Source organism: Cherax quadricarinatus, chromosome 72 (assembly GCF_038502225.1).
Source record: "Cherax quadricarinatus isolate ZL_2023a chromosome 72, ASM3850222v1, whole genome shotgun sequence".
Lineage (NCBI taxonomy): Eukaryota > Metazoa > Arthropoda > Malacostraca > Decapoda > Parastacidae > Cherax > Cherax quadricarinatus.
The window spans coordinates 13,379,180-13,406,826 of NC_091363.1; the positions used below are offsets into that span (position 1 = coordinate 13,379,180).

Below are 27,647 nucleotides of genomic sequence, written 5' to 3' on the forward strand. Positions count from 1 at the left end.
GAGTGGTTGGTGCAATTATTTAATAAATGTATGGAAGAGGGTAAGGTACCTAGGGATTGGCAGAGAGCATGCATAGTTCCTTTGTATAAAGGCAAAGGGGATAAAAGAGAGTGCAAAAATTATAGGGGGATAAGTCTGCTGAGTATACCTGGTAAAGTGTATGGTAGAGTTATTATTGAAAGAATTAAGAGTAAGACGGAGAATAGGATAGCAGATGAACAAGGAGGCTTTAGGAAAGGTAGGGGGTGTGTGGACCAGGTGTTTACAGTGAAACATATAAGTGAACAGTATTTAGATAAGGCTAAAGAAGTCTTTGTGGCATTTATGGATTTGGAAAAGGCGTATGACAGGGTGGATAGGGGGGCAATGTGGCAGATGTTGCAAGTGTATGGTGTAGGAGGTAGGTTACTGAAAGCAGTGAAGAGTTTTTACGAGGATAGTGAGGCTCAAGTTAGAGTATGTAGGAAAGAGGGAAATTTTTTCCCAGTAAAAGTAGGCCTTAGACAAGGATGTGTGATGTCACCGTGGTTGTTTAATATATTTATAGATGGGGTTGTAAGAGAAGTAAATGCGAGGGTCTTGGCAAGAGGCGTGGAGTTAAAAGATAAAGAATCACACACAAAATGGGAGTTGTCACAGCTGCTCTTTGCTGATGACACTGTGCTCTTGGGAGATTCTGAAGAGAAGTTGCAGAGATTGGTGGATGAATTTGGTAGGGTGTGCAAAAGAAGAAAATTGAAGGTGAATACAGGAAAGAGTAAGGTTATGAGGATAACAAAAAGATTAGGTGATGAAAGATTGGATATCAGATTGGAGGGAGAGAGTATGGAGGAGGTGAATGTATTCAGATATTTGGGAGTGGACGTGTCAGCGGATGGGTCTATGAAAGATGAGGTGAATCATAGAATTGATGAGGGGAAAAGAGTGAGTGGTGCACTTAGGAGTCTGTGGAGACAAAGAACTTTGTCCTTGGAGGCAAAGAGGGGAATGTATGAGAGTATAGTTTTACCAACGCTCTTATATGGGTGTGAAGCATGGGTGATGAATGTTGCAGCGAGGAGAAGGCTGGAGGCAGTGGAGATGTCATGTCTGAGAGCAATGTGTGGTGTGAATATAATGCAGAGAATTCGTAGTTTGGAAGTTAGGAGGAGGTGCGGGATTACCAAAACTGTTGTCCAGAGGGCTGAGGAAGGGTTGTTGAGGTGGTTCGGACATGTAGAGAGAATGGAGCGAAACAGAATGACTTCAAGAGTGTATCAGTCTGTAGTGGAAGGAAGGCGGGGTAGTGGTCGGCCTAGGAAAGGTTGGAGAGAGGGGGTAAAGGAGGTTTTGTGTGCGAGGGGCTTGGACTTCCAGCAGGCATGCGTGAGCGTGTTTGATAGGAGTGAATGGAGACAAATGGTTTTTAATACTTGACGTGCTGTTGGAGTGTGAGCAAAGTAACATTTATGAAGGGGTTCAGGGAAACCGGCAGGCCGGACTTGAGTCCTGGAGATGGGAAGTACAGTGCCTGCACTCTGAAAGAGGGGTGTTAATGTTGCAGTTTAAAAACTGTAGTGTAAAGCACCCTTCTGGCAAGACAGTGATGGAGTGAATGATGGTGAAAGTTTTTCTTTTTCGGGCCACCCTGCCTTGGTGGGAATCGGCCAGTGTGATAATAATAAAAAAAAAAAAATATTGATGATAAGATTCCTGTGCAATAACTTAAGTATTATTGTTGAGTGAAGTTTCACCTGCAAGCCATTGAGTCTTAGTACAGAGATTATCTACTACAACTTCATGGCTTAGTCTTTGGCCCACTTTATGGGCATGACCTATTTTCACTCGTGGGCTCCACTCACAGGTGACTGTGTCTTAACTACTGTATCTCATAGTCTTAATATGAAAGTCTCTGTCCTATTTCCTTTTTTTTTTTTTAGCCCTTTGACTGTCGAAAGGCACAATCCTGAAGTGTCTCCTGGTGTCGCAAAATATTCGAAAAAAAAAAATTATTTTTTCTTATGAAAATAAGATTATTTTTCTGATTGTTTTAGTCCCCCCCAAAAAAATATTTCCCATCAGTACTTACCGAGATATAGAGTCCTGAAGTTTGCTGAAATTGATCTGCGAGCGGCAACAGCGGCGACTGCCGCTCACCCGGTAAACTTCGATTTACTTGTATTCGATGGTTTCTTGTTTTTTTCACTATTTTATTTTTTCACATAACTTTTGTGGCCTGTGAGACCAAATTATTGTGCAATGTTCAAATATACACTCGTTGAATGTAACACAATTATAGCAAAAACACTCGTATCATTATAATGTTGCTAAAACTTGTTTACACAAACAATGTAAACAAATGTTTATTACGATTGTTTTATAATATATATACATATGTACAATCACTGGACACTTTTCTAGAAGTGCTGCAGCTTGTGGAATTCTTTGAAACATGGGTATAAGCACAATGGTGTCTTACACTCCTCACACACAAAACGAGTGTCTCTGCGTTTTTGTGGGCGTTTTGTGGTATGTCCACAGACAAAACACCTCTTCTGAGCGTTTTTCTTGGCAGTAGTAGCAGGCAGTGGTATGGGGTAGTGATCACCAGGCCTCAGACGAGAGGACATGTGTTGATAATTTCGTGGGCGCTGGTCTATTGCAGGTGTTGTTTCTTGGTACTTGAATATTATTTGTCTGATGACTGACAAACAAAATTCACCATATTTGGGTTTCTTCTTGGTCTTCAACTTATACATATTATAAGCATTCAGCATGGAAATGTCAAGATGGAAAAACAGTTTTATGTACCACTTATAACTCTTGCAAACACAGTTAGCAAACCCAATCTGCATGTCACATTTGTCCACTAAGTGGATATTGAGGTTGTAATCCATCACAGCTGCAGGTTTTACAATGGGTTCATTGGTCTCTCTATTCTGCTTGCCTGTGTCTACCATTTTGTGTCAGTGAACTGATGTCAGCAGTGTGACATCACGTTTGTCATGCCACCGAAATGCCATGATGTCATTGGCAGCAAACACCTGCACTTCACCTCTACGACTGCCAGCATCGAACCTAGGCATATGTTTACGATTTCTACGCACTGTGCCACACACATCTGTCATGTTCACTCGCAAGAAATCACTGAGTATAGGGCTTGTGTACCAGTTGTCAGTATATAAAATATGCCCCTTACCAAGATATGGCTCCATCATTGTTCTAACCACATCACCAGAGATACCCAGTAACTTTCTGGTATTTCCATTGTTTTACCGCCAGTGTACACAATTATATCCAAAACCAGACCAGTTTTGCAATCACACAGAACAAATAACTTTATACCAAAGCGTTTCCTCTTGCTTGGTATATACTGCTTGAATGAGAGTCTTCCTTTGAACAAAATCAAAGACTCGTCAATAACAAGCTTCCTGAAGGGATAAAAATACATACAGCACTTTTGTTTCAGGTACATAAACACACGTCTGATCTTATATAACCTGTTGCTTCTGTCAGGCCTGGTTTTGTCTGAAAAGTGTAACATACGTAACAGTAACACAAAGCTATTCACTGGTATAATGTCACTGAAAGCAGGGGTTGAAACCAGGCAGTCTGTCGCCCAGTATGTGTTGACACTATGCTTATACACATGTGGCATAAGCATTATTGTGGCAAAGAACAGATACATCTCTGCCACAGTTGTGTCCTTCCACTGGTGTAGGCGTGATCTTGGTGACAGAATAGTGTTTGCCATGGTGTACTCATAGTATGTATTGCTTTCCCTGATGATAATGTCCATCAGGGGTTCATTGAAAAACAACTGAAAGCATTCCAGTTCAGTGGGATTGTTCCCAAGTGTACATGATGGCCGTATTCCACTTTGTCCTCCATCAAAGTCATGGGGATTGGGAACAAACTCGTCATCTTGCTGCCAATCCCAGATGCGGTCAGCTGGTGCGTTCTGGATATTGTAATGTGGTTGTGGTTGTGCAGGTTGTGGTTGTGGGAGTGTGGGGTCGGGTGAGACTGGTTGTAGTTGTGCAGTGTCAGCAGCGCTGGTAGTAGCGTGGCCTGCTGCTGGTGTCACATGACTCATGGCACCGTCACTATCACCACCACCGCCTGCTGCCTCACTCACATCATTTATACCCATCGTAACAATATCGTCATCTTCACTATCAGGACGTGGTGTAGGGCCACGGGATGTGCTCCGAGATGTACTCCTTCCTCTTGGAAGAGCATATGGCACACTACCAGACCGCATGCGACGTCGTATATACTGCCGCTTCACTGGGGAATATTCATCCTCGCTGTCACAATTAGAACTGCTTTCAATAACCTTGAAATCACTATCACTATCACTTGCACTGCTCACATCTGAGTCTTGTACACGGGCAAATAGTTTCCTCTTTCGTCCTGGTACAGGTGAACATGAACGAGCCGGCCCAGCACCAGAGGTGGAAGGTTGTGGGTCATCTGGATTTTCATCACTAATTATGTTATCCTGGGTAATTTTTTCGGTCACACCCGCTTCAAAACCCGGGAATTCACTTTCACTGACACTATCATCACTGTTTGAGCTATCACTTGGGAACAAAAGACCTCCAATTCGCCGAGGAGTGAGGAACTTCTTACCGCAAGGCATGGTGAAAATGGACTACCAAGATGGCGTTCCCACAGTGCACCGCTGAGTCCCAGATTTTTTTCACAGGGTGCACACCGACCACTGAGACCCATTCTCTCTCATGTAGGCCTACCAGCCCTCTCCCGCTTGATTTGAAGACGCTAGAATTTATGCGTATAGATACGTCAAACACGGTATCTCCCATGACGTATATATACGACCGCGACAGTCAAAGGGTTAACAAGTCGGCCATCTCCCACTGAAGCAGGGTGACCCAAAAAGAAAGAAAATCCCCAAAAAGAAAATACTTTAATCATCATTCAACACTTTCACCTCACTCATACATAATCACTGTCTTTGCAGAGGTGCCCAGATACAACAGTTTAGAAGCATATATAAAGATATATATATATGTTCTAAACTGTTGTATTCTGAGCACCTCTGCAAAAACAGTGATTATGTGTGAGTGAGGTGAAAGTGTTGAATGATGATGAAAGCGTTTTCTTTTTGGGGATTTTCTTTCTGTTTTGGCTCACCCTGCCTCGGTGGGAGACGGCCAACTTGTTAAAAAAAAAAAGAAAAAAAAAAAAGATGTATAACATATCCCTCCAAACTGCCAATGTACCAAACCCCTCCTTTAAAGTGCAGGCATTGTACTTCCCATTTCCAGTATTCAAGTCCAGAAATATAAAAATAACCGGTTTCCCTGAATCCCTTCACTAAATATCGCCCTGCTCACACTCCAACAGCTCGTCAGGTCCCAAAAACCATTCGTCTCCATTCACTCCTATCTAACATGCTCACGCATGCTTGCTGAAAGTCCAAACCCCTCGCCCACAAAACCTCCTTTACCCCTTCCTCCAACCTTTTTGAGGACAACCCGTACCCCACCTTCCGTCCCCTACAGATTTATACACTCTCCATGTCATTCTACTTTGATCCATTCTCTCTAAATGACCAAACCACCTCAACAACCCCTCTTCAGCACTCTGGTTAATAATTTTATTAACTCCACACCTTCTCCTAATTTCCACACTCTGAATTTTCTGCATAATATTTACACCACACATTGCCCTTAGACAGGACATCTCCACTGCCTCCAACCTTGCATTAGATTAATAAAGCCTCCTTGCATGGGCAAAACATCTCTAAGTAAAGATATCTAGGTGTTACACATGAGTCTTATTCATCAACTTGTCAGCATTATACCATTGATCTAATGATGTGCTCTTCTGTTTAACCCTTTCAGGGTCCAGAGAAAAAATTTCAAAGGGTGCACCGGTGTCCAAGAATTTTCAAAAAAAAATTTATTATTTTTTCTTATGAAATGGTAGAGAATCTTTTTCTGAAGGTAATAAAACAAAAAGTACGAAATTTGATGGGAAAATTGACGAAATTATGCTCTCGCGAATTTTGATGTGTCAGCGATATTTACGAATTGGCGATTTTACCGACTTTGACTCCCATTTTAGGCCAGTTACATTATTCCAGTTGACCAAATTCTTAGCTATTTCACTAGTATTACTTCTATTCTATCGAGTGAGCACATGAAATTGCGAAGTCAAATGCTTCAACTACAAAATAACTTGATTGGAAATTGGTAATTTGGCCAATTTAACACAAAGTTCAAAATATTCCAGTTTCAAAATAGGGTCCAGAATAAACAATGTAGGTATTCCTGGCACTAAACTAACATTTCCTCTGTTCATTAGTTACATTTTGAGGCTTTACAAATGAATTCCATTTTGATTTTTTATTCACAATGAATTTTTATTCACACCAAAAAATAGAAGATTTACTGTTATGCAATATTGTAATAATTGAATAAATATCATCACCACATTTGTGAATGTATATTAGACCCACCAGCTGGCGTGTATTAGACGTGTGAGGTCGTTTGTTTACTCTTGAACATCGGCAAAAATTTAACATTTCCGCTTCTTTTAGCTCAGTTTCAAGCCATTTACAGTGCTAAAACCAATCAAAATCATCTCTATTTCTGTAATATGTCTTTCATTCTATCAAATGAGATCAATAAATTGCAAATACAAGTATAAAAAACATATGAAAAAACACTGCAAAGTCGCTGTTTTAATCGAAAATCACGGTCTCGTTTTTTTCTCTCATTATACACAGTGTGTTGCTGGATTTGTTTTATGTGGTGCACGCATACCACATAGATGTATTCTCATATCTAGGCCCAGATTTACCACTCACAGTTAATCAGAGTGAGCTGTGCTCATGGCATAGATCCAAGGTTTGGACCCTGAACGTAAAGCCATAGATCTATGGGATGGACCCTGGAAGGGTTAAGGCACATAATATCAAGCATGGGAAGAGCCCTGGGCACAATATGAAAATACTGGATTAATATTTTTGGGTTTAGACCTTTCATCTACTATCAGTAGATATCAGAAACATTGCTGGAACAAATGTAGTAGCCTTCTGGAGGAAACTAAACTGCTATCTCTGTTGTGATGAATATGTAGGCCAGTGGACTGCAAATAGCAAAAGCCTGGTTAATCAGGCAGTCAACAGGGAGGACTGGCCCAGAGCTGGGCTGTGGGAGTAGGAAAACTCCCAGAACAGAAGACAGATAAATGCACTTGGTAAAATGCTGAGCAAAAATCAATTTAATTCAGTTTCAAGGAAAATCATCATTATTAAGCCTTCATATACACAGGAAGTCATCACATACCTAGGAAGTCACCATATACCCTGGAAGCCTTCACATACCAAGGAAGCCTTCACATGCCTGGGAAGCCATCACATGCCTGGGAAGCCATCACATGCCCAGGAAGCCATCACATACCTTGGAAGCCATCACATACCTAGGAAGCCTTCACATACCCAAGAAGTCATCAAATACTCAAGAAGCCATCATATACCCAGGAAGCCATCACATACCCAGGAAGCCTTCAAATAACCATGAAGCCATCACATACCCAGGAAGCCATCACATACCCAGGAAGCCTTCACATAAAGAAGCCTTCACATACCCAGGAAGCCATCACATACCCATACCCAGGATGCCTTCACATACCCAGGAAGCCATCACGTACCCAGGAAGCCATCACGTACCCAGGAAGTCTTCACATACCCAGGAAGCCATCAAATATTCAGGAAGCCATTGCATCCTAGGAAGCCATCACATCCCTAGGAAACCATCACATACCCAGGAAACTTTCACATACCCTGAAAGCCTTCACATACCCAGAAAGCCTTCAAATAACCAGGGAGCCATCACATACCCAGGAAGCCATCACATACCCAGGAAGCCATCATATACCCAGGAAGCCATCATATACCCAGGAAGCCATCACATGCCCAGGAAGCTTTCACATAACCAAGAAGCCTTCACATACTCAGGAAGTTTTCACATACCCATGAAGCCATCACATACCCAGGAAGCCAGAAGCCATCAAATATTCAAGAAGCTATCACATACCCAGGAAGCCCTCACATACCCAGGAAGCATCACATACCCTGGAAGCTGTCACATCCAGGAAGCCATCACATACCCAGGAAGCCATCACATACCTTGGAAGCCATCACATACCTTGGAAGCCATCACATACCTAGGAAGCCCTCATATACCTAGGAAGTCATCACATACCTAGGTAGTCATCACATACCTAGGAAGCCATCACATACCTAGGAAGCCATCACATACCCAGGAAGCCATCACATACCCAGGAAGCCATCACATACCCAGGAAGCCTTCACATACCCAGGAATCCATCACATACACAGGAAGTTGTCACATATTCAGGAAGCCTTCACATAACCAAGAAGCCTTCACATACCCAGGAAGTCTTCACATACCCAGGAAGCCTTCACATACTTGGGAAACCATCACATACTCAGTAAGCCATCACATACTCAGTAAGACATCACATGCTCAGGAAGCCATCACATACCCTGGAAGCTGTCACATTCAGGAAGCCATCACATACCTGGGAAGCCATCACATACCTTGGAAGCCTTCACATACCCAGGAAGCCATCATATACACAGGAAGTTGTCACATATTCAGGAAGCCTTCACATAACCAAGAAGCCTTCACATACCCAGGAAGCCTTCACATACCCAGGAAGCCTTCACATACTCAGGAAACCATCACATACTCAGTAAGACATCACATACCCAGGAAGCTATCACATACCCTGGAAGCTGTCACATCCAGGAAGCCATCACATACCCGGGAAGCCATCACATACCTAGGAAACCATCAAATATTCAGGAAGCCATCACATACACAGGAAGTTGTCACATATTCATGAAGCCTTCACATAACCAAGAAGCCTTCACATACCCAGGAAGCCTTCACATACCCAGGAAGCCTTCACATTCTCGGGAAACCATCACTTATCCAGGAAGCCATAAAATATTCAAGAAACCATCACGTACCTAGGAAGTCATCACATACCCAGGAAGCCATCACATACCCATGAAGTCTTCACATACCCAAGGAGCAATTACATACCCAGGAAGCCATCACATACCCTGGTAGCCATCACATACCCAGTAAGCCTTCACATACCCAGTAAGCCATCACATATCCAGGAAGCCTTCACATACCCAGGAAGCATTACATAACCAGGAAATCACATAACCAGGAAGCATCACATACGAAGGCATCCATCATATAACCAAGAAACCATCACATACCCAAGAAGCCATCACATAACCAGGAAGCCATCACATAACCAGGAAGCCATCACATAACCAGGAAGCCATCACATACTGAGGAAGACATCACATACCCAGGAAGCCATCACATAACCAGGAAGGCATCGCATACCCAAGAATCATCACTTAACCAGGAAGCAATCACATACCCAAGAATCATCACATAAACAGGAAGCAATCACCAATCTGTCATGCATAAAATAAGCATACCTGAAGTACAAGTTTGTTTGGTGAATGAATAATGCAGAAAAATTGATTGAAAATATTTTGTGGTGTGTGTTTAAAGATGGTGTCAGGCAGACAAGATGGTGTCAGGCAGACAAGATGGTGTCAGGCAGACAAGATGGTGTCAGGCAGACAAGATGGTGTCAGGCAGACAAGATGGTGTCAGGCAGACAAGATGGTGTCAGGCGAACAAGAGCACCAGATAATGGGAGGGTGATTTACTAGATTTCAGGATAACTAACAGTTATTCTTTTTATTAAATGTGATGTCTTTTCATTTTTAAATGGAATGTCTTTCATCATTTGGGTTATTACATTATTTAGGTTTGGTTTAGTGTCATTGTATCAGTTGTGAGGTCTTACATCACTTGCAACCTGCTGTTCTAGACAGTCTTGGGTAGTTCTCGACTCATTCTTGGATAGTTCTTTATTTGTTTTTCAGATATGGTATATCGTTAGTGTGGAAGGCAGCATTTAAATTTGGTTTTGTGTATTTTATTCCATCAATTATAATGTTTATAAGTTGAGATAGTGTGAATGATGGTGAAAGTGTTTCTTTTTCGGGTCACCCTGCCTTGGCAGGAGAGAGTCAGCGTGTTGAAAGAAAAAGTTTTAATATATTATTCTTGATCAGGTGTTGTATATCATTCTTGCATGAGGCATTGTATATCATTCTTACTTGAGGCATTGTATATCATTCTTACATGAGGTGTTGTGTATCATTCTTACATGAGGTGTTGTGTATCATTCTTACATGAGGCATTGTATATCATTCTTGCATGAGGCATTGTATATCATTCTTTCATGATGCATTGTATATCATTCTTTCATAAGGCATTGTATATCATTCTTACATGAGGCATTGTATTTCATTCTTACGTGAGGTATTGTATATCATTCTTACATGAAGTGTTGTGTATCATTCTTACATGAAGTGTTGTGTATCATTCTTACATAAGGTGTTGTATATCTTTCTTATATGAGGTGTTGTATATCATTCTTACATGAGGTGTTGTATATCATTCTTACATGAGGTGTTGTATATCATTCTTACATGAGGTGTTGTATATCATTCTTACATGAGGTGTTGTATATCATTCTTACATGAGGTGTTGTGTATCATTCTTACATGAGGTGTTGTGTATCATTCTTACATGAGGTGTTGTGTATCATTCTTACATGAGGTGTTGTATATCATTCTTACATGATGTGTTTTATATCATTCTTACATGAGGTGTTGTATATCAGTCTTACATGAGGTGTTGTATATCATTCTTACATGAGGTGTTGTATATCAGTCTTACATGAGGTGTTGTATATCATTCTTACATGAGGCATTGTATATCATTCTTATATGAGGTCTTGTATATCATTCTTACATGAGGCATTATGTGTCATTTTTACATGAGGTGTTGTATAGCATTCTTGTATGAGATACAGTAGACCATTTTTAAATAAGATGTTACATTCAGTTTGTTTAGTTACACTTCTTCACTTTGCCCCCTTAAAGGATCCACTTGTGTCTTTTTAATTTCAACCAGTTAAAATACATAAGTTTTTTTTAACACAGTGGACATCTTCCATCCAGGTAGGGTGACCCAAAAAAGAAGAAACACTTTCATCATCATTCGTATCATTATTGTCTTGATAGAGGCACACCGGCATTGCAGCTCAGATGTCCCTCCAAATTGCCATATCCAACCCCATCCCCCCTCCCCATCCTTAGTGCAGGCACTGTACTTCCCACCACCTGGACTCAAGTCCGGCTAATTATTTTCCCCGAATTCCTTCATAAATGTTACCTTGCTCACATTCCAACAGTACATTAAGTCATAAATGTTCTTTTTAAATTTAGTAATTAATACAGAAGGGGTTACTAGCCCCTTGCTCCTGACATTTTAGTTGCCTTTCGTGGCACGCATGGCTTACGAAGGAAGGATTCTTCTCCACTTTCCCATGGAAAAGAAAGAAATAATATAGGAATAAGAGTCATTAAAAAACAGAAGAAAACTCAGAGGGGCATGTTCACACATGTACATGCAAGTGTAGTATGAACTAAGTGTAAGTAGAAGCAGCAAGATGTACTTAACGTGTTAATGAAACAAAGAAAAGACACCAGCAATCCTACCATTGTGTAAGACAATTACAAGTTTCTGTTTCACATTCATTTGGCAGGATGGTAGTACTTCCCTGAGTTGTTGCTTCTAGTGACTTACTACCTCGTTTTTAATCATAGCTTATTGGCAATAATAAATAATTTTATAATAATTTTGCCAGCGTTCTGTAGGTAGGCTTTTGGCTTTATATTTATCTAATTGTTCATCATCTGTTTTTCTCTCCATCTTTATACCCATATCAATCTGTTTATCTGATGCCTCAATCCTTCTGGGAGCCTTGAAAGCATGACCTATCTCTGCCTTCCCACATTTCACTAACTGACCATTTCATAATATGATTCTTACAAATGTATATACAGAAAAAATCATCTTATCAAAATCTTAATTCTAAAAAGTTTAAAGATGCCATCATAGTCCATTTATATGGATATTTCATGAAAGTAGGGTAGAGTGGGAACTTGGGACTTACGTAGTGAAGAGGAAGCAGTTCTTACTATTTGTACTCCCTGTAAATTTAGCAGATTTAATCTTTTGAAGTCACTGGTTGTAGTGGTATTGTCACAGTGTTGTTAGAGTATTGCTTATAGTACTATATGCAAATTTGGGAACATTAGATAGTAAGAGTTGTAAACAAGGGACTTCATACTGTAGTGAACATGTGCAGTACATCAGCAAGCAATCTATTTCCAGTTATGTGAATGAAATGTTGGACCCACTTACTGTATCCTCCTCCTACTCCTCCTTCCCTCCTCCAATTCCTGTTCCTCCTCCTCTCCATGAGTTCTTGGTTCTTTAACTGCCTATGCAGATGGTTAATGGGCAATTAGTAATAACCCTTTCCTAACCTATCCTTACCTAGATCAAACTGTGCTTTCAAATGGCTAAATATCAGACTACCACAATTATGCTAGTAAATATATTAATACAGCTTTGTTCTGATGTAATTATTCAGTAAATGATTGATAGAGCAATTCATAGATGATTTTTATATATATTGTTCAACAGTGTTGTCTTTAGTAAGTCTTAATAGGCTTTTACAGACTTCTTTATCTTGATGTTTGGTTTACCATAGTTATTTATCATAGTAATTAAAAATATTTCATTTGAGCATATTATTACATTGGCCATATATATTTATTAACATGTAATGCTTACCTCCACAGAGAGTATGTCGAAGCTAAATTACAAAAACGGGCGATGGAAAACAATAATATCTATAGGCGGCAAGCAGGAGATGGAAGCACTCCTTCATCTGAAAACGGGACACATAGATCAGTAGAAAATTTGTCCCATCGAACAGATGTTGCATCACAGCCTCGGCCAAAGCCAGTGGGAGCTGCAAAACCATGCAATGGTGTACGTAACTATTGTAATTATCTTAGAGTTTTTGAAATGTTATGAGAGGGCAACTGCAGGACTACAGATCACATCAGTTTTCTAGGGTATATATATATATATATTTTTTTAACAGACTGCTCTTCTCCCATCAAGGTAGGGTGACCCTATAAAGAAGAAACACTTTCATCATCACTCCCTCCATCACTGTCTTGCCAGAGGTGTGCCGACACTACAACTCAGGTGCTCCTCCAAACTGCATTATCCCCACCCCTAATTTAGGGTGAAGACACTGTACTTCCCACCTCCAGGACTGACTGGCATCCTTGAATCCCTTCACAAATGTTACCTTGCTCACACTCCGACAGCACATCAAATCGTAAAAACACTTGCCTTCACTCCTATCTAACATACACATGCTTGTTGGATGTCCAAGGTCTTTGCATATGAAACTGCTTTTATCCCAACCTTATAACCTTTAACCCTTTCAGGGTTTCCGACGTACTAGTACGCCTAAATTCTAGCACCTTCAAATCTAGCAAAAGAAAGCTGGCAGGCCTACATATGAAAGAATGGGTCTATGTGGTCAGTGTGTACAGTATAAAAAAATCCTGCAGGACACAGTGCATAATGAGAAAAAGAAACTTTGTGTTTTTGGTTTAAAACAGCGACTGTGCACTGTATTTTTGTATGGTATTTATGGTTGTATTCTAGTTTTCCTGGTCTCATTTTATAGAATGGAAGATATATTACAGAAATTGAGACAATTTTAATTGGTTTCACAATGAAAAGTACCTTGAAATTTAGCTCAAAATAGCAGAAATGTTCGATTTTTGCCAAAGTTCAAAAGTAAGCAAATCATGCCATGCGTCCAATACGCATCAACTGGCGAGTCTAATATTCTTTCACAAGTGCTGATATTATTTATACCATTCCTAAATTAATGCAGTAGTCTGCTTAACAGTAAATCTTCTATTCACAAATAACCCGCACATAAAAGAGAGAAGCTTACGACGACATTTAGGTCCGACTTGGACCAATTCCAAAGTCACACTGTGTATCGTTCCAGTCACGGTATTGTGCCTTTTTTTGTTATTACATCTTCTATTTTTTGTGAGAATAAAAATTAAAAGTGGAAAGCAAAAGAAATGTGAGAGGGGCCTGGGGACATGACTCATGAACAGAGGAAATGTTATTTTAGTGTCAGGAATGTCTGTCTTGTTTATTCTGGACCATGTTTGGAAATTGGCATCTTTTGAAATTTGTGTGAAATTGGCAAAATTGCCAATTTCTGACCACTTTATTGGATAGTTGAAATTGGTAAATGGGTGGTTCTTTGTATTCATTCAATAGAAAAAATGGAGTTCTAGCAAAATAGTTATGATTTTTGTCGACTAGTACACTGGAATTAGCCGAAAATAGGGCTAATCGCCGATGCGTAAACATCGTCGAGACTGTTAACTTTGCAAGAGTATAATTCCATAAGTTTTCTGTCAAATTTCATACTTTTCATGTCATTATGATCGGGAAAAGATTCTCTATCTTTTCATAAGAACGTTTTTGTTTTTTTTTCTGAAAAATCTTCGACCCTGAGAACAAGTTTAGGAGAGGGCCTCACGACCCTGAAAGGGTAAATAGGATAATCCCTACCCCTTCTTCCCTCCAAGTCATCCTGTTATGCTCTATCCTCTCTAAATGTCCAAATTACCTCAGCAACACTTCAGGATATTACTCTTAGTAACCCAACACTACCTCCTAATCTCCAAACTACAAACTCTCTGCATACTATTCACACCACACATTGCCCTTGGACACAACATCTCCACTGCCTCCAGCCTTCTCTTTGCTGCAACGTTCACAACCCATGCTTCACACCCATGTAAGATCGTTGGTACCATTATACTGTCATACATTTCCCTTTTTTGCCTCCATGGATAACATCCTTCATCGCTACTGATGCCTCAGTGCACCATTCACTTCTTTCCCTTTGTCTGTTCTGTGATTCGCCTCGTCTTTCATAGACTTGTCTACTGGCAAGTCCACTCCCAATTATCTGAACATATTCACTTCCTCCATACTTCCTCCATCCAATTTGATATCCAATCTTTCATCAGCTAATTTTTTGTTGTCCTCATCACCTTTTCTTTCCTTTGATTACTTTGAATTTCCTTTTATTTACAGACCCTTCCAAATTCGTCCACCAACCTTTGCAACTTCTCTTCAGAATCTCCCAAAAGCACCATGTCATCAGCAAAAAGCAACTGTGATAACTCCCATTTTGTATTAGATTCTGTATGTTTTAATCCTACACCTCTCTCCAACACCCTAGCATTCACTTCTTTTACAACCCCATCTATAAATATGTTAAACAACTGGTAAAATAATGTATTCCTGTCCACGGCCTACTTTTACTGAAAAATAATCTCTTCTCTTTCCTACATACCCTAACCTGAGCTTCATTACCCTCATAAAACCTGCTTTCAGTTACCTAGCACCTGTTTTATACATTTGCAACATCTCCCACGTTGCTTCCCTATCACCCTTTCATATGCCATTTCTAAATACATAAATACAATGAAAACTTTCTTGTCCTTATCTAAATATTGTTCACTTACATGCTTCAGTGTAAACACTTGGTCTACACATCCCCTAACCTTCGTAAAGCCTCCTTGATCCTCTGTGATCATGCTCTTTGTCTTAACCTTAATTCTTTTAATAATAACTACCATACACTTTACCTGGCATATTCAACAAGCTTTTTTATTTAATATTAATACCAGCCATCTCCCATCAAGGCAGGGTGACAACAGGCTTTATTCGCCTATAATTCTTACACACGCTTTTGTCCCTTTTTCCTTTATATATGCTTTCTGCCAATCCTTAAGTACCTTCCTCCCCCTTTTATGCATTTATTGAATAAATGCACCAACCACTCCAAAACTATATCTCCACCTGCATTTAGCATATCTGTCTTGATCCCATCAATCCCAGCTGCATTATCCCTTTTTTACCCACAGCCTCATGCACCTTTCCCCACGTTCACTTCTGGCTCTTCCTCACTTGTAAAGGATGTTACTCTTTCTTGCCAATGCATGAAATCACTGCCTCCCTCTCTTCATCAATGTTTAATAGCTCTTCAGAATATTTCCTCCATCTTCTCAATGCTCCCACCTCCCTATCTAGTAACACCCCTCTTATATTTTTAACCCATAAACTGTCCAAACGTAGATCCACGTTCATACGCGTAGCGCTCAAAACTAGATCTACTTTTTTTTACATAAAGAATGTAAAATCGAACGTAGATCTACGTTCAGAGCGCTACTTTATGAACGTAGATCTACGTTTGGACAGTTTAAGGGTTAACTGCTAAATCCATTCGTCCTCTAGGCTTTCTCAATTTATTAATCTCCATAACTTTTTCTCATTCTCAACAAAATTTGTTGTCAGAACCTCACTCGTGCTCTTATTTTCTCTCCTTTTACATTTGCTAATCACTCTCTCTTTTACTTTCTATATACTCTACTTTCTTTATATTACAGTGGAACCCCAGATTTCGGCTGTAATCCTTTCCAGGAGGTCGGCCTAAATCCGAAAAGGCTGAAAACCGAAGTAATATTTCCCATAAGAATTAATGTAAATACAATTAATCCGTTCCAGACATCCAAAAATATTAACAAAAAATACATTTTTGAAGATTGCCTATAGTTTTACATACACAAAACGGTGAGAACTAAATAAAATGACTAATGAAATGCATATATGAACATTTAACATCACATTTACCTTTATTGAAGATTCTTGTTGGCATATGGAAGACAGGAAGGAGGAGAGAGGGAGGACTGATTATTGTTTGGAAGTGGGATCCCCCTCCATAAGGACTTCAGGTATCAAGTCTCTATCCGGGATTACTTCCCTTCTTTGTCTTTTACTGGCTCATGGACTAAGGTTGAGAGTTACTGCACCCCTGTCGCACAAAAAAACTGTCCAGTGAGGTCTATTTCTGGCATCTCTCTAAGATTTGCCTGAAGTGGGACAAGGTTTGTCACTGAATTCTATCGTGTTTTTCAATTTCTTTACCAAAGAGCCCAGGTGGCTCATTTCGCAGTCACACTCGGTAAACAACCATAAAAAGCAATGGATTATAACGAAATGTTTGGATGAATGCATGGAGTGTTGCTCACTCACCGAGAGACACAGCCAGACTGATTCGTGCATGCAGCGTGGCGGGCAGATGCATCCAATATGGCCGATTTCTGAGTTGCTGGCCAAAATCAAGGATATAATTTTGGCCAAAAAAGTGGCTGAAATCTGATTTGGCTGATATCTGAACCAGCCAATATCCGGGGGTCCACTGTACTTCTACTTTGTAAAACCTCTCATACTCTTATTTTTCTCTTACCACTCTTTACCTCATCATTCCACCAATTGCTCCTCTTCCCTCCTACATCCACAAACTTCTGCTGCACATCCTAACACTGCATTCTTAAATCTACCCTATACTTCTTCAAACTACTACTCGTTACTAGTACTCTCTAGCCCAAATTTCTCCCAATGGATGCATATATCTTAGCCTAATTGCCTCCTTCTTTAATTTATAAACTTTCCCTTCTCTCTTACTGATGCCATTTTCCTTATGTCCCATCTGCCTCTTCCTCTAACTCTAAGTAATGATCTGATATATGTGTTGCCCCCACTAAAAACACGCACATCCAGAAGTCTACCCATCAACCTTTTATCCGTTAATACCTATATTCATTTTCCTTTAACAGCGCACCAGCTGTCACCCACCAAGACAGGGTGACCTGAAAAAGAAGAAACAAAAGTTTGTCTTCTTTTTACTTTTTTTTTTTCAACACTTCGGTCATATTACTTTCATCTTCATTCAATACTTTCACCTCACTCATACATAATCACTGTCTTAGCAGAGGCGCTCAGATAGGACAGTTTAGAGATCCCTCCAAACTGCCAATATCCCAAACTATATCCCCACCTGCATTTAGCATACAGGTCTCCCTCCACATTCGCAAGGGTTAGGGGATCAAGAACCATGAGAATGTTGAAAAATCATGAATGCTTGGTGCACAAATATATTGTAGGGAAATATAATAATAGCATTTACTTAGCCTAACAATACTGCTTCCTTAACCTATTGAACCATGAACAATTGTAAAGCACATGAACACATCGTAAGATATTTTACTAGTGCCAGCCCTTTGGTAAAGAAGGTGAGAAAAACTATAGAATTCAAGAAAGAACTCGTAGCAGAGTACCAGAGTGGAGGGGGAAGAGAGAGGGGAGAATGTGCCTTCTTCAATGATTCAATCATTCTATGTTATGTACGATACTAAAGCAGCATGAGTCGATAAAGGCTATAGTGCCAGCCAGCGATAAAGTGTAGCGTTAACAGTGTAACAAGTAAGTTAAGCAATTAATTGATAGAAAAAGGACAGCATGAACCTAACTCCTCCAATGTTGTTGGAGTTATTTAGGGCGACTGACAACACCGCCGTCTCTAGTCTCGACCGCCTCTGCTGCCACCTCCACCACCACTATGTAACGCTTATGCTCTCAGTGGTCCTTAGACACCCAACAACAACAACACAGCAACAATTGTGACATACTTAATGACGTATATGTCATGTTTCTATGTTATTAATATTGTTTATTGTGTCGTATTAGATGAACTGCGATAGATAATTAAGCTGTAGAGTTGATATTAGTGTTATATTGAAGGACTATCTTGTCCTATCTCCAAACAAACTCTGCCACCACCACAATTCCTAACATATTTTAAATATGATTGGGCGGGTGGGAATTCGCGAACGTTCGAAGCCTGCAAAAGTGGAAAACGCAAATGTTGAAAGAGACCTGTATCTGTCTTGATCCCATTAATCCCAGCTATCCCAGTATCATTTTACATATAATAATTTATAGTCTCTCCTCACTTAATGATGGAGTTCCGTTCCTAAGACCACGTCGGTAAACAAATTCATCGCTAAGTGAGGAATATACTGGAATGGTAGTGAGTTTGTGTCAATCATCTGTGATATTTTTCAGTGTCACCTTTGCACCATTTATAACATTTCTGGTATATTCTTAAATGTTTATACAGTAGTGTACTATATATTGTAATAAACAGAATGGAGGAAATCAACTCTTATATACATTATTTAGGTATGCATACTGGTTAGAGAGCCCGTCTTAAGTACGTATGTTGCTAAGTGAGGAGAGGCTGTATGGAAGAGGGTTACTTGCTCTCAGCATTTTAATCGTTTCTTACAGCACTCATGGCTTACAGAAGAAGGATTCTTACTATACTTCCTCTTATTATTATTTGCAGTATCGTGCAGTTTTATTTACATTGTATTCTATTACTCTTGAGTCAAAATACGACAGTTTAGAAGTATATACCTATAAAAATACACAACATATCCCTCCAAACTGCCAATATCCCAAAACCCCTCCTTTAAAGTGCAGGCATTGTACTTCCCATTTCCAGGACTCAAGTCTGGCTATATAAAATAACCGGTTTCCCTGAATCCCTTCACTAAATATTACCCTGCTCACACTCCAACAGCTCGTCAGGTCCCAAATACCATTCGTCTCCATTCACTCCTATCTAACACGCTCACACACGCTTGCTGGAAATCCAAGCCCCTCGCCCACACGACCTCCTTTACCCCCTCCCTCCAACCCTTTCGAGGATGACCCCTACCCCGCCTTCCTTTCCCTACAGATTTATACGCTCTCCATGTCATTCTACTTTGATCCATTCTCTCTAAATGACCAAACCACCTCAACAATCACTCTTCAGCCCTCTGACTAATACTTTTATTAACTGCACACCTTCTCCTAATTTCCACACTCCGAATTTTCTGCATAATATTTACACCACACATTGCCCTTAGACAGGATGTCTCCACTGCCTCCAACTGCCTCCTCGCTGCAGCATTTACAGCCCAAGCTTCACACCCATATAAGAGTGTTGGTACCACTATACTTTCATACATTCCCTTATTTGCCTCCATAGATAACGTTCTTTGTCTCCACGTATACCTCAACGTACCACTCACCTTTTTTCCCTCATCAATTCTATGATTAACCTCATCCATCATAAATCCATCCGCTGATACGTCAAGTTCCAAATACGTATCTGAAAACATTCACTTCTTCCATACTCCTCTTCCCCAATTTGATATCCAATTTTTCTTTATCTAAATCATTTGTAAAAGCTGTATTTTTTATTAATTGTTTTACAATGCCTTTATCAAACCCATGAACCATTATGGGTTTGGGTCCCGAACGAATTTTTCCCAACCAGTTTTCTCTTTTGTTGGCTCTTATCACTATTCTTCTTAGACCCCATGGTGACTTATTTATACAAAAACTGTAATATAAAGAAACACCAAAAGATGTGAAGAAAGATGAAATAGTTTTCAGCGAAGTTTGGCAGGTCATGTTTGTTTGGTCGAGTGCTGAGCAAACGGTCGACCAACGAGTGATTTTTTTACCAAACAAAGCTTTCGAATACCTAATTGTTTGAGTAAGGAGCAGTTCAAGTACTGAGGTTCAACTGCATTTCTCACACTCGACATTCTTTATTAACCCTTTCAGGGTCGGCAGGCCTTCTCCTAAACTTGTTCTCAGGGTCGGAAATTTTTGGGAAAAAAAAAAAAAAATTTCTTATGAAATGATAGAGAATCTTTTCCCGATAGTAATGACAGCAAAAGTATGAAATTTGATGGAAAACGTACGGAATTATACTCTCGCGAAGTTAGTGGTCTCGACGATGTTTATGCATTGGCGATTTTGTCCACTTTGAGCCCTATTTTCGGGCAATTCCAATGTACCAGTCGACAAAAATCATAACTATTTTGCTAGAACTCCATTTTTTCTATCGATTGAGTACAAGAAACCACCCATTTACTGATTTCAACTATCCAATAAAGTGGTCAGAAATTGGCAATTTTGCCAATTTCACACAAATTTCTAAAGATGCCAATTTCCAAATAGGGTCCAGATAAACAAGACAGACATTCCTGGCAATAAAATAACATTTCCTCTGTTCATTAGTCACATCCCCAAAGCACTTGTGAAAGAATATTAGACTCACCAGTTGACGTGTATTGGACGCATGGCATGATTTGTTTACTTTTGAACTTTGGCAAAAATCGAACATTTCTGCTACTTTGAGCTCAGTTTCAAGGTACTTTTCATTGTGAAACCAATCAAAATCATCTCAATTTCTGTACTATGTCTTCCGTTCTATAAAATGAGATCAGGAAAACTAGAATACAACCATAAATAGCATATGAAAATACACTGCAACGTCACTGTTTTAAATCAACAACACGGTCGGAGTTTTTTTTTTCTCATTATGCACTGTGTGCTCCAGAATTTTTTTTTATACTGTGCACACTGACCACATAGACCCATTCTTTCATATGTAGGCCTAGCAGCTTTCTATCGCTAGATTTGAAGGAGCTAGAATTTATGCGTACTAGTACGGCACCAACCCTGAAAGGGTTAATTCATGTTTCTTTTTAACACTAAGAGCCACACGTTTTCTCTTGGCACCACCGCTTGCTTTAGATGCCATTATTAATGGTACTTTACTTAATATGTTACTAAAGTCTTACTAAAGACTGTAAATCCAGGGATAATTGCAGACAGAATGATGAGCGTGTATGTGAGGGAGCATGGTATAGATGAAATCCAGAATTATGGACTTTTTCTTTTTTCACTTCATTCAATGATTACAACATTTGTCAAGTCAATTTTTTTGTCCGTAATTTCAATTTAATAATGGGGGTCTACTATAACCATTACTGGCCTCCCATTACCCTCCATTAGTCAGTTATATTGAGGGTTTACTGTATTACAAGCTTTTGAAAATGATGCATGTGTGTTACGTTATCAAGAAAAAGAGAAACCTACATGCAAACTAACCCATCCCATGGGCTGGGATTGAACTTGTTGCAAGTGAGTCGTACTTCAGGCTGCAGTAGCCTGATGTGATTTTGAATGTTGAGCCGCAAATGCTGCACCAAAAATTTTCACTGCCGTTTTTCCCTGTATAATCCTCTTACGGCCTTAATGTTGAACTTCCATTTAAAAAAATACTTGTTTGGTCTTTTATTCTAATTAATTAATTGAACATACAAGTATTCTCTGAAAAACTCAGTGTCTGATTATATTGATTTTGTGACATGAATGTGATGCTGAAAATTTGCTTTATTGTATTTGTTTAATATTTGATCTTAATTACATTAGTAATGAAATTTCAACAAAAATCTTGATCAAAAAGTACTAATGATTATAGCAGTGTACAGGCTAAGAGTAAGTCTGTCACATTCTGCCTCAGGCTTCATTCCAACAAACTGACCATAATTGATTTGTTGTTCTGATACAGTAATTTTTTTTTTTTTATCCAACAAGTCGGTCGTCTCCCACTGAGGCAGGGTGATCCAAAAAGAAAGAAAATACCCCCCCAAAAAAGAAAATATTTTCGTCATCATTCAACACTTTCATCCCACTCACATAATCACCGTCTTTGCAGAGGCGCTCAGATGCAACAGTTTAGAAGTCCCTCCAAACTGTCAGTATCCCAAACCCCTCCTTTAAAGTGCAGGCATTGTACTTCCCATTTCCAGGACTCAAGTCCGCCTAGCCGGTTCCCCTAAATTTTTTTTCTTTTTCAACAAACCGGCCGTATCCCACCAAGGCAGGGTGGCCCAAAAACAAAAACGAAAGTTTCTCTTTTTAAATTTAGTAATTTATACAGGAGAAGGGGTTACTAGGTCCTTGCTCCCGGCATTTTAGTCGCCTCTTACAACATGCATGGCTTACGGAGGAAGAATTCTGTTCCACTTCCCCATGGAGATAAGAGGAAATAAATAAGAACAAGAACTAGAAAGAAAATAAAAGAAAACCCTGAGGGGTGTGTATATATATGCTTGTACATGTATGTGTAGTGTGACCTAAGTGTAAGCAGAAGTAGCTAGACATACCTGAAATCTTGCATGTTTAAGAGACAGAAGAAAGACACCAGCAATCCTACCATCATGTAAAACAATTACAGGATTCCGTTTTACATTCACTTGGCAGGACGGTAGTACCTTTCCCTAAATCTCTTTGCTAAATATTACCCTGTGCACACTCCAACAGCTCATCAGGTTCCTAAAACCATTTGTGTCTATTCACTCCTATCTAACATGCTCACACATGCTTGCTGGAAGTCCAAGCATGTACAGTGCTTCTATAGTTTAGCATAATTAACAACGTACAGTAATGTACGCTGTGTAAAAAAAAATCCAAAAATGATATCTGAAAGTGTTCTACATATGTATATTGTTAAGTGAGGATTACTTGTAGATTTTTTTTTTTTTAACACATCAGCCATTTCCCACTGAGGCAGGGTGACCCTAAAAGAAAGAAAACCCCAGAAAGAAAGAATAAACTTTCATCATTCAACACTCACCATCGCTCATACATAATCATTGTCTTTGCAGAGATGCCGAAATATGACAGCTTAAATGTCCCTCCAAATTTCCAATATCTCAAACCCCTCCTTAAAGTGCAGGCATTGTACTTCCCATCTTCAGGACTCAAGTCTGGCTAACCAGTTTCCTTGAATCCCTTCACAAAATATTACCCTGCTCACACTCCAACAACTCATCAGGTCCCAGAAACCATTCATCTCCATTCACTCCTATCTAACACACTCCCGCATGCTTGTTGGAAGTCCAAGCTCCTTTGCCCACAAAACCTCATTTACCCCATCCCTCCAACCTTTTTGGGGATGACCCCTACCCTGCCCTCCCTCCCCTATAGATTTAAATGCTCTCCAAGTCATTCTACTTTGTTCCATTCTCCCTAAATGACCAAACCACCTCAACAGCCCCTCTTCAGCCCGCTGACTAATACTTTTAGTAGCTCCACACCAACTCCTAATTTCTACACTATGAATTTTCTGCATAATGTTTACACCACACATTGCCCTTAGACACGACGTCTCAATTGCCTCCAGCCATCTCCTCGCTGCATCATTTACAACCCATGCTTCACACCCATATAAGAGTGTTGGTACCACTATTCCCTTGTACATTCCCTTCCACTAAAGATATCTTGATCCTTGGAATGGGAAGTTCCTTTCTCTTGATTACAGTCAAACTCCCTGGCATTCACCTGTTTAATAATCTGTCCTTCAATTACATGGTGCACTGTTTTTATTGAAGGCCCTTTCACGAATAGCTTCCTTTATTCATGCTTTTTCTCGATGCCTATTTTCTTTTGCCTTAGTGCACAACCCTAAATCGAAAAATATCCATAGTATTTTCTTTAAAATGTACTAATTCCTTATGCATACTTTATCACTATTAAGCAGTTTAGAGTAAAATTTAGAGTGATGGCCAAGAAACACTTCGATAATTCTAACGTGAAGTTTATTAACCATTTCACCCTGTGATGGTGCCGTAGTATTACACCAAAATTCTAGTGGCTTCATATCTAGCGGGAGAAAGCTGGTAGACCTACATATGAGAGAATAGGTCTGTGTGGTCAGTGTGCACAATATAAAAAAAATCCTGCAGCACGCAGTGGATAATGAGAAAAAAAAAAACTCCGACCGTGTTTTTGGTTTAAAATGTCGACTTTGAGGTGTATTTTCATATGGTATTTATGGTTGTATTCTCGTTTTCTTGGTCTCATTTGATAGAATGGAAGACATATTACAGAAATAAAGATGATTTTGATTGGTTTCACGATGAAAACTATCTTGAAATTGAGCTCAAAATTGAGGAAATGTACGATTTTTACCAATGTTCAAGACACAGAGAGCATGTTTGTGAGCAGGGGCCTCGACAGTGAAAGGGTTAATATCCGAGGCTTTGGGACTCGTGTCACCTCCAGGAACTTTACTTCTGTAAAGTATGGGGTTCAACTGTACTATTTATTTCTCAGTTGCTATATGGCCCTTACAAGTTCAGTGCTCTTTTGTATGATTATTATTTATTATTATTATAATAAAAAATTATTATAAAAAATTTTGGAGTGAGTTAAACAAGTTAAGAAAGCCTAGGGAAAGTATGGATTTGTCAGTTAAAAACAGAATAGGGGAGTTAGTAGATGGGGAGATGGAGGTATTAGGTAGATGGCGAGAATATTTTGAGGAACTTTTGAATGTTAAGGAAGAAAGAGAGGCAGTAATTTCATGCACTGGTCAGGGAGGTATACCATCTTTTAGGAGTGAAGAAGAGCAGAATGTAAGTGTGGGGGAGGTACGTGAGGCATTACGTAGAATGAAAGGGGGTAAAGCAGCTGGAACTGATGGGATCATGACAGAAATGTTAAAAGCAGGGGGGGATATAGTGTTGGAGTGGTTGGTACTTTTGTTTAATAAATGTGGGGGGGATATAGTGTTGGAGTGGTTGGTACTTTTGTTTAATAAATGTATGAAAGAAGGGAAGGTACCTAGGGATTGGCGGAGAGCATGTATAGTCCCTTTATATAAAGGGAAAGGGGACAAAAGAGACTGTAAAAATTATAGAGGAATAAGTTTACTGAGTATACCAGGAAAAGTGTACGGTAGGGTTATAATTGAAAGAATTAGAGGTAAGACAGAATGTAGGATTGCGGATGAGCAAGGAGGTTTCAGAGTGGGTAGGGGATGTGTAGATCAAGTGTTTACATTGAAGCATATATGTGAACAGTATTTAGATAAAGGTAGGGAAGTTTTTATTGCATTTATGGATTTAGAAAAGGCATATGATAGAGTGGATAGAGGAGCAATGTGGCAGATGTTGCAAGTATATAGAATAGGTGGTAAGTTATTAAATGCTGTAAAGAGTTTTTATGAGGATAGTGAGGCTCAGGTTAGGGTGTGTAGAAGAGAGGGAGACTACTTCCTGGTAAAAGTAGGTCTTAGACAGGGATGTGTAATGTCACCATGGTTGTTTAATATATTTATAGATGGGGTTGTAAAGGAAGTAAATGCTAGGGTGTTCGGGAGAGGGGTGGGATTAAATTTTGGGGAATCAAATTCAAAATGGGAATTGACACAGTTACTTTTTGCTGATGATACTGTGCTTATGGGAGATTCTAAAGAAAAATTGCAAAGGTTAGTGGATGAGTTTGGGAATGTGTGTAAAGGTAGAAAGTTGAAAGTGAAAATAGAAAAGAGTAAAGTGATGAGGGTATCAAATGATTTAGATAAAGAAAAATTGGATATCAAATTAGGGAGGAGGAGTATGGAAGAAGTGAATGTTTTTAGATACTTGGGAGTTGATGTGTCGGTGGATGGATTTATGAAGGATGAGGTTAATCATAAAATTGATGAGGGAAAAAAGGTGAGTGGTGCATTGAGGTATATGTGGAGTCAAAAAACGTTATCTATGGAGGCAAAGAAGGGAATGTATGAAAGTATAGTAGTACCAACACTCTTATATGGGTGTGAAGCTTGGGTGGTAAATGCAGCAGCGAGGAGACAGTTGGAGGCAGTGGAGATGTCCTGTTTAAGGGCAATGTGTGGTGTAAATATTATGCAGAAAATTCGGAGTGTGGAAATTAGGAAAAGGTGTGGAGTTAATAAAAGTATTAGTCAGAGAGCAAAGAGGGGTTGTTGAGGTGGTTTGGTCATTTAGAGAGAATGGATCAGAGTAGAATGACATGGGAAGCATATAAATCTATAGGGGAAGGAAGGCAGGGTAGGGGTCGTCCTCGAAAGGGTTGGAGAGAGGGGGTAAAGGAGGTTTTGTGGGCAAGGGGCTTGGACTTCCAGCAAGCGTGCATGAGCGTGTTAGATAGGAGTGAATGGAGACGAATGGTACTTGGGACCTGACGATCTGTTGGAGTGTGAGCAGGGTAATATTTAGTGAAGGGATTCAGGGAAACCGGTTATTTTCGTATAGTCGGACTTGAGTCCTGGAAATGGGAAGTACAATGCCTGCACTTTAAAGGAGGGGTTTGGGATATTGGCAGTTTGGAAGGATATGTTGTGTATCTTTATATGTGTATGCTTCTAAACTGTTGTATTCTGAGCACCTCTGCAAAAACAGTGATAATGTGTGAGTGTGGTGAAAGTGTTGAATGATGATGAAAGTATTTTCTTTTTGGGGATTTTCTTTCTTTTTTGGGTCACCCTGCCTCGGTGGGAGACGGCCGACTTGTTGAAAAAAAAAAAATGATTATTATTTTTATTATAATACAGTGGACCCCCGCATAGTGACCTTAATCCGTGCAAGAGGGCTGGCTGTTATGCGAAATGTTCGGTATGCGAATGAATTTTCCCCATAAGAAATAATGGAAATCAAATTAATCCGTTAATGTTAATTTTAATACACACAAACTGAAAAAGGCATGCACAATTACATGACACTTACTTTTATTGAAGATCTGGTGATGATTGATGGGATGGGAGGAGGGGAGATAGAGAGTTAGTGTTTAGAAGGGGAATCCCCTTCCATTAAGACTTGAGGTGTCGAGGGGTTACTTCCCTTCTTCTTTTAATGCCACTAGGACCAGCTTCAGAGTCACTGGACTTCTTTCGCACAACATATCTGTCCATAGTGGCCTGTACCTCTCGTTCCTTTATGACTTCCCTAAAGTGTGTCACAACATTGTCAGTGTAATAGTCACCAGCACAGCTTGCAATAGCTGTGTGAGGGTGATTTTCATCCA

The 27,647-nt window shown here is 39.7% G+C and overlaps 1 protein-coding gene across 7 annotated transcripts in view; it reads left to right on the forward strand.

Annotated features, from left to right (window-relative positions):
• The window catches only part of Lrch (Leucine-rich-repeats and calponin homology domain protein), a 384,944-nt gene that overhangs the window by 296,630 nt on the left and 60,667 nt on the right, over positions 1 to 27,647 (forward strand). For all 7 annotated transcript variants that reach the window (XM_053794995.2, XM_053794998.2, XM_053794997.2 and 4 more), the window contains one exon: positions 12,800 to 12,992. In XM_053794995.2, the coding sequence (XP_053650970.2) occupies positions 12,800 to 12,992 (193 nt within the window). The remainder of the gene's footprint in view (positions 1 to 12,799; positions 12,993 to 27,647) is intronic.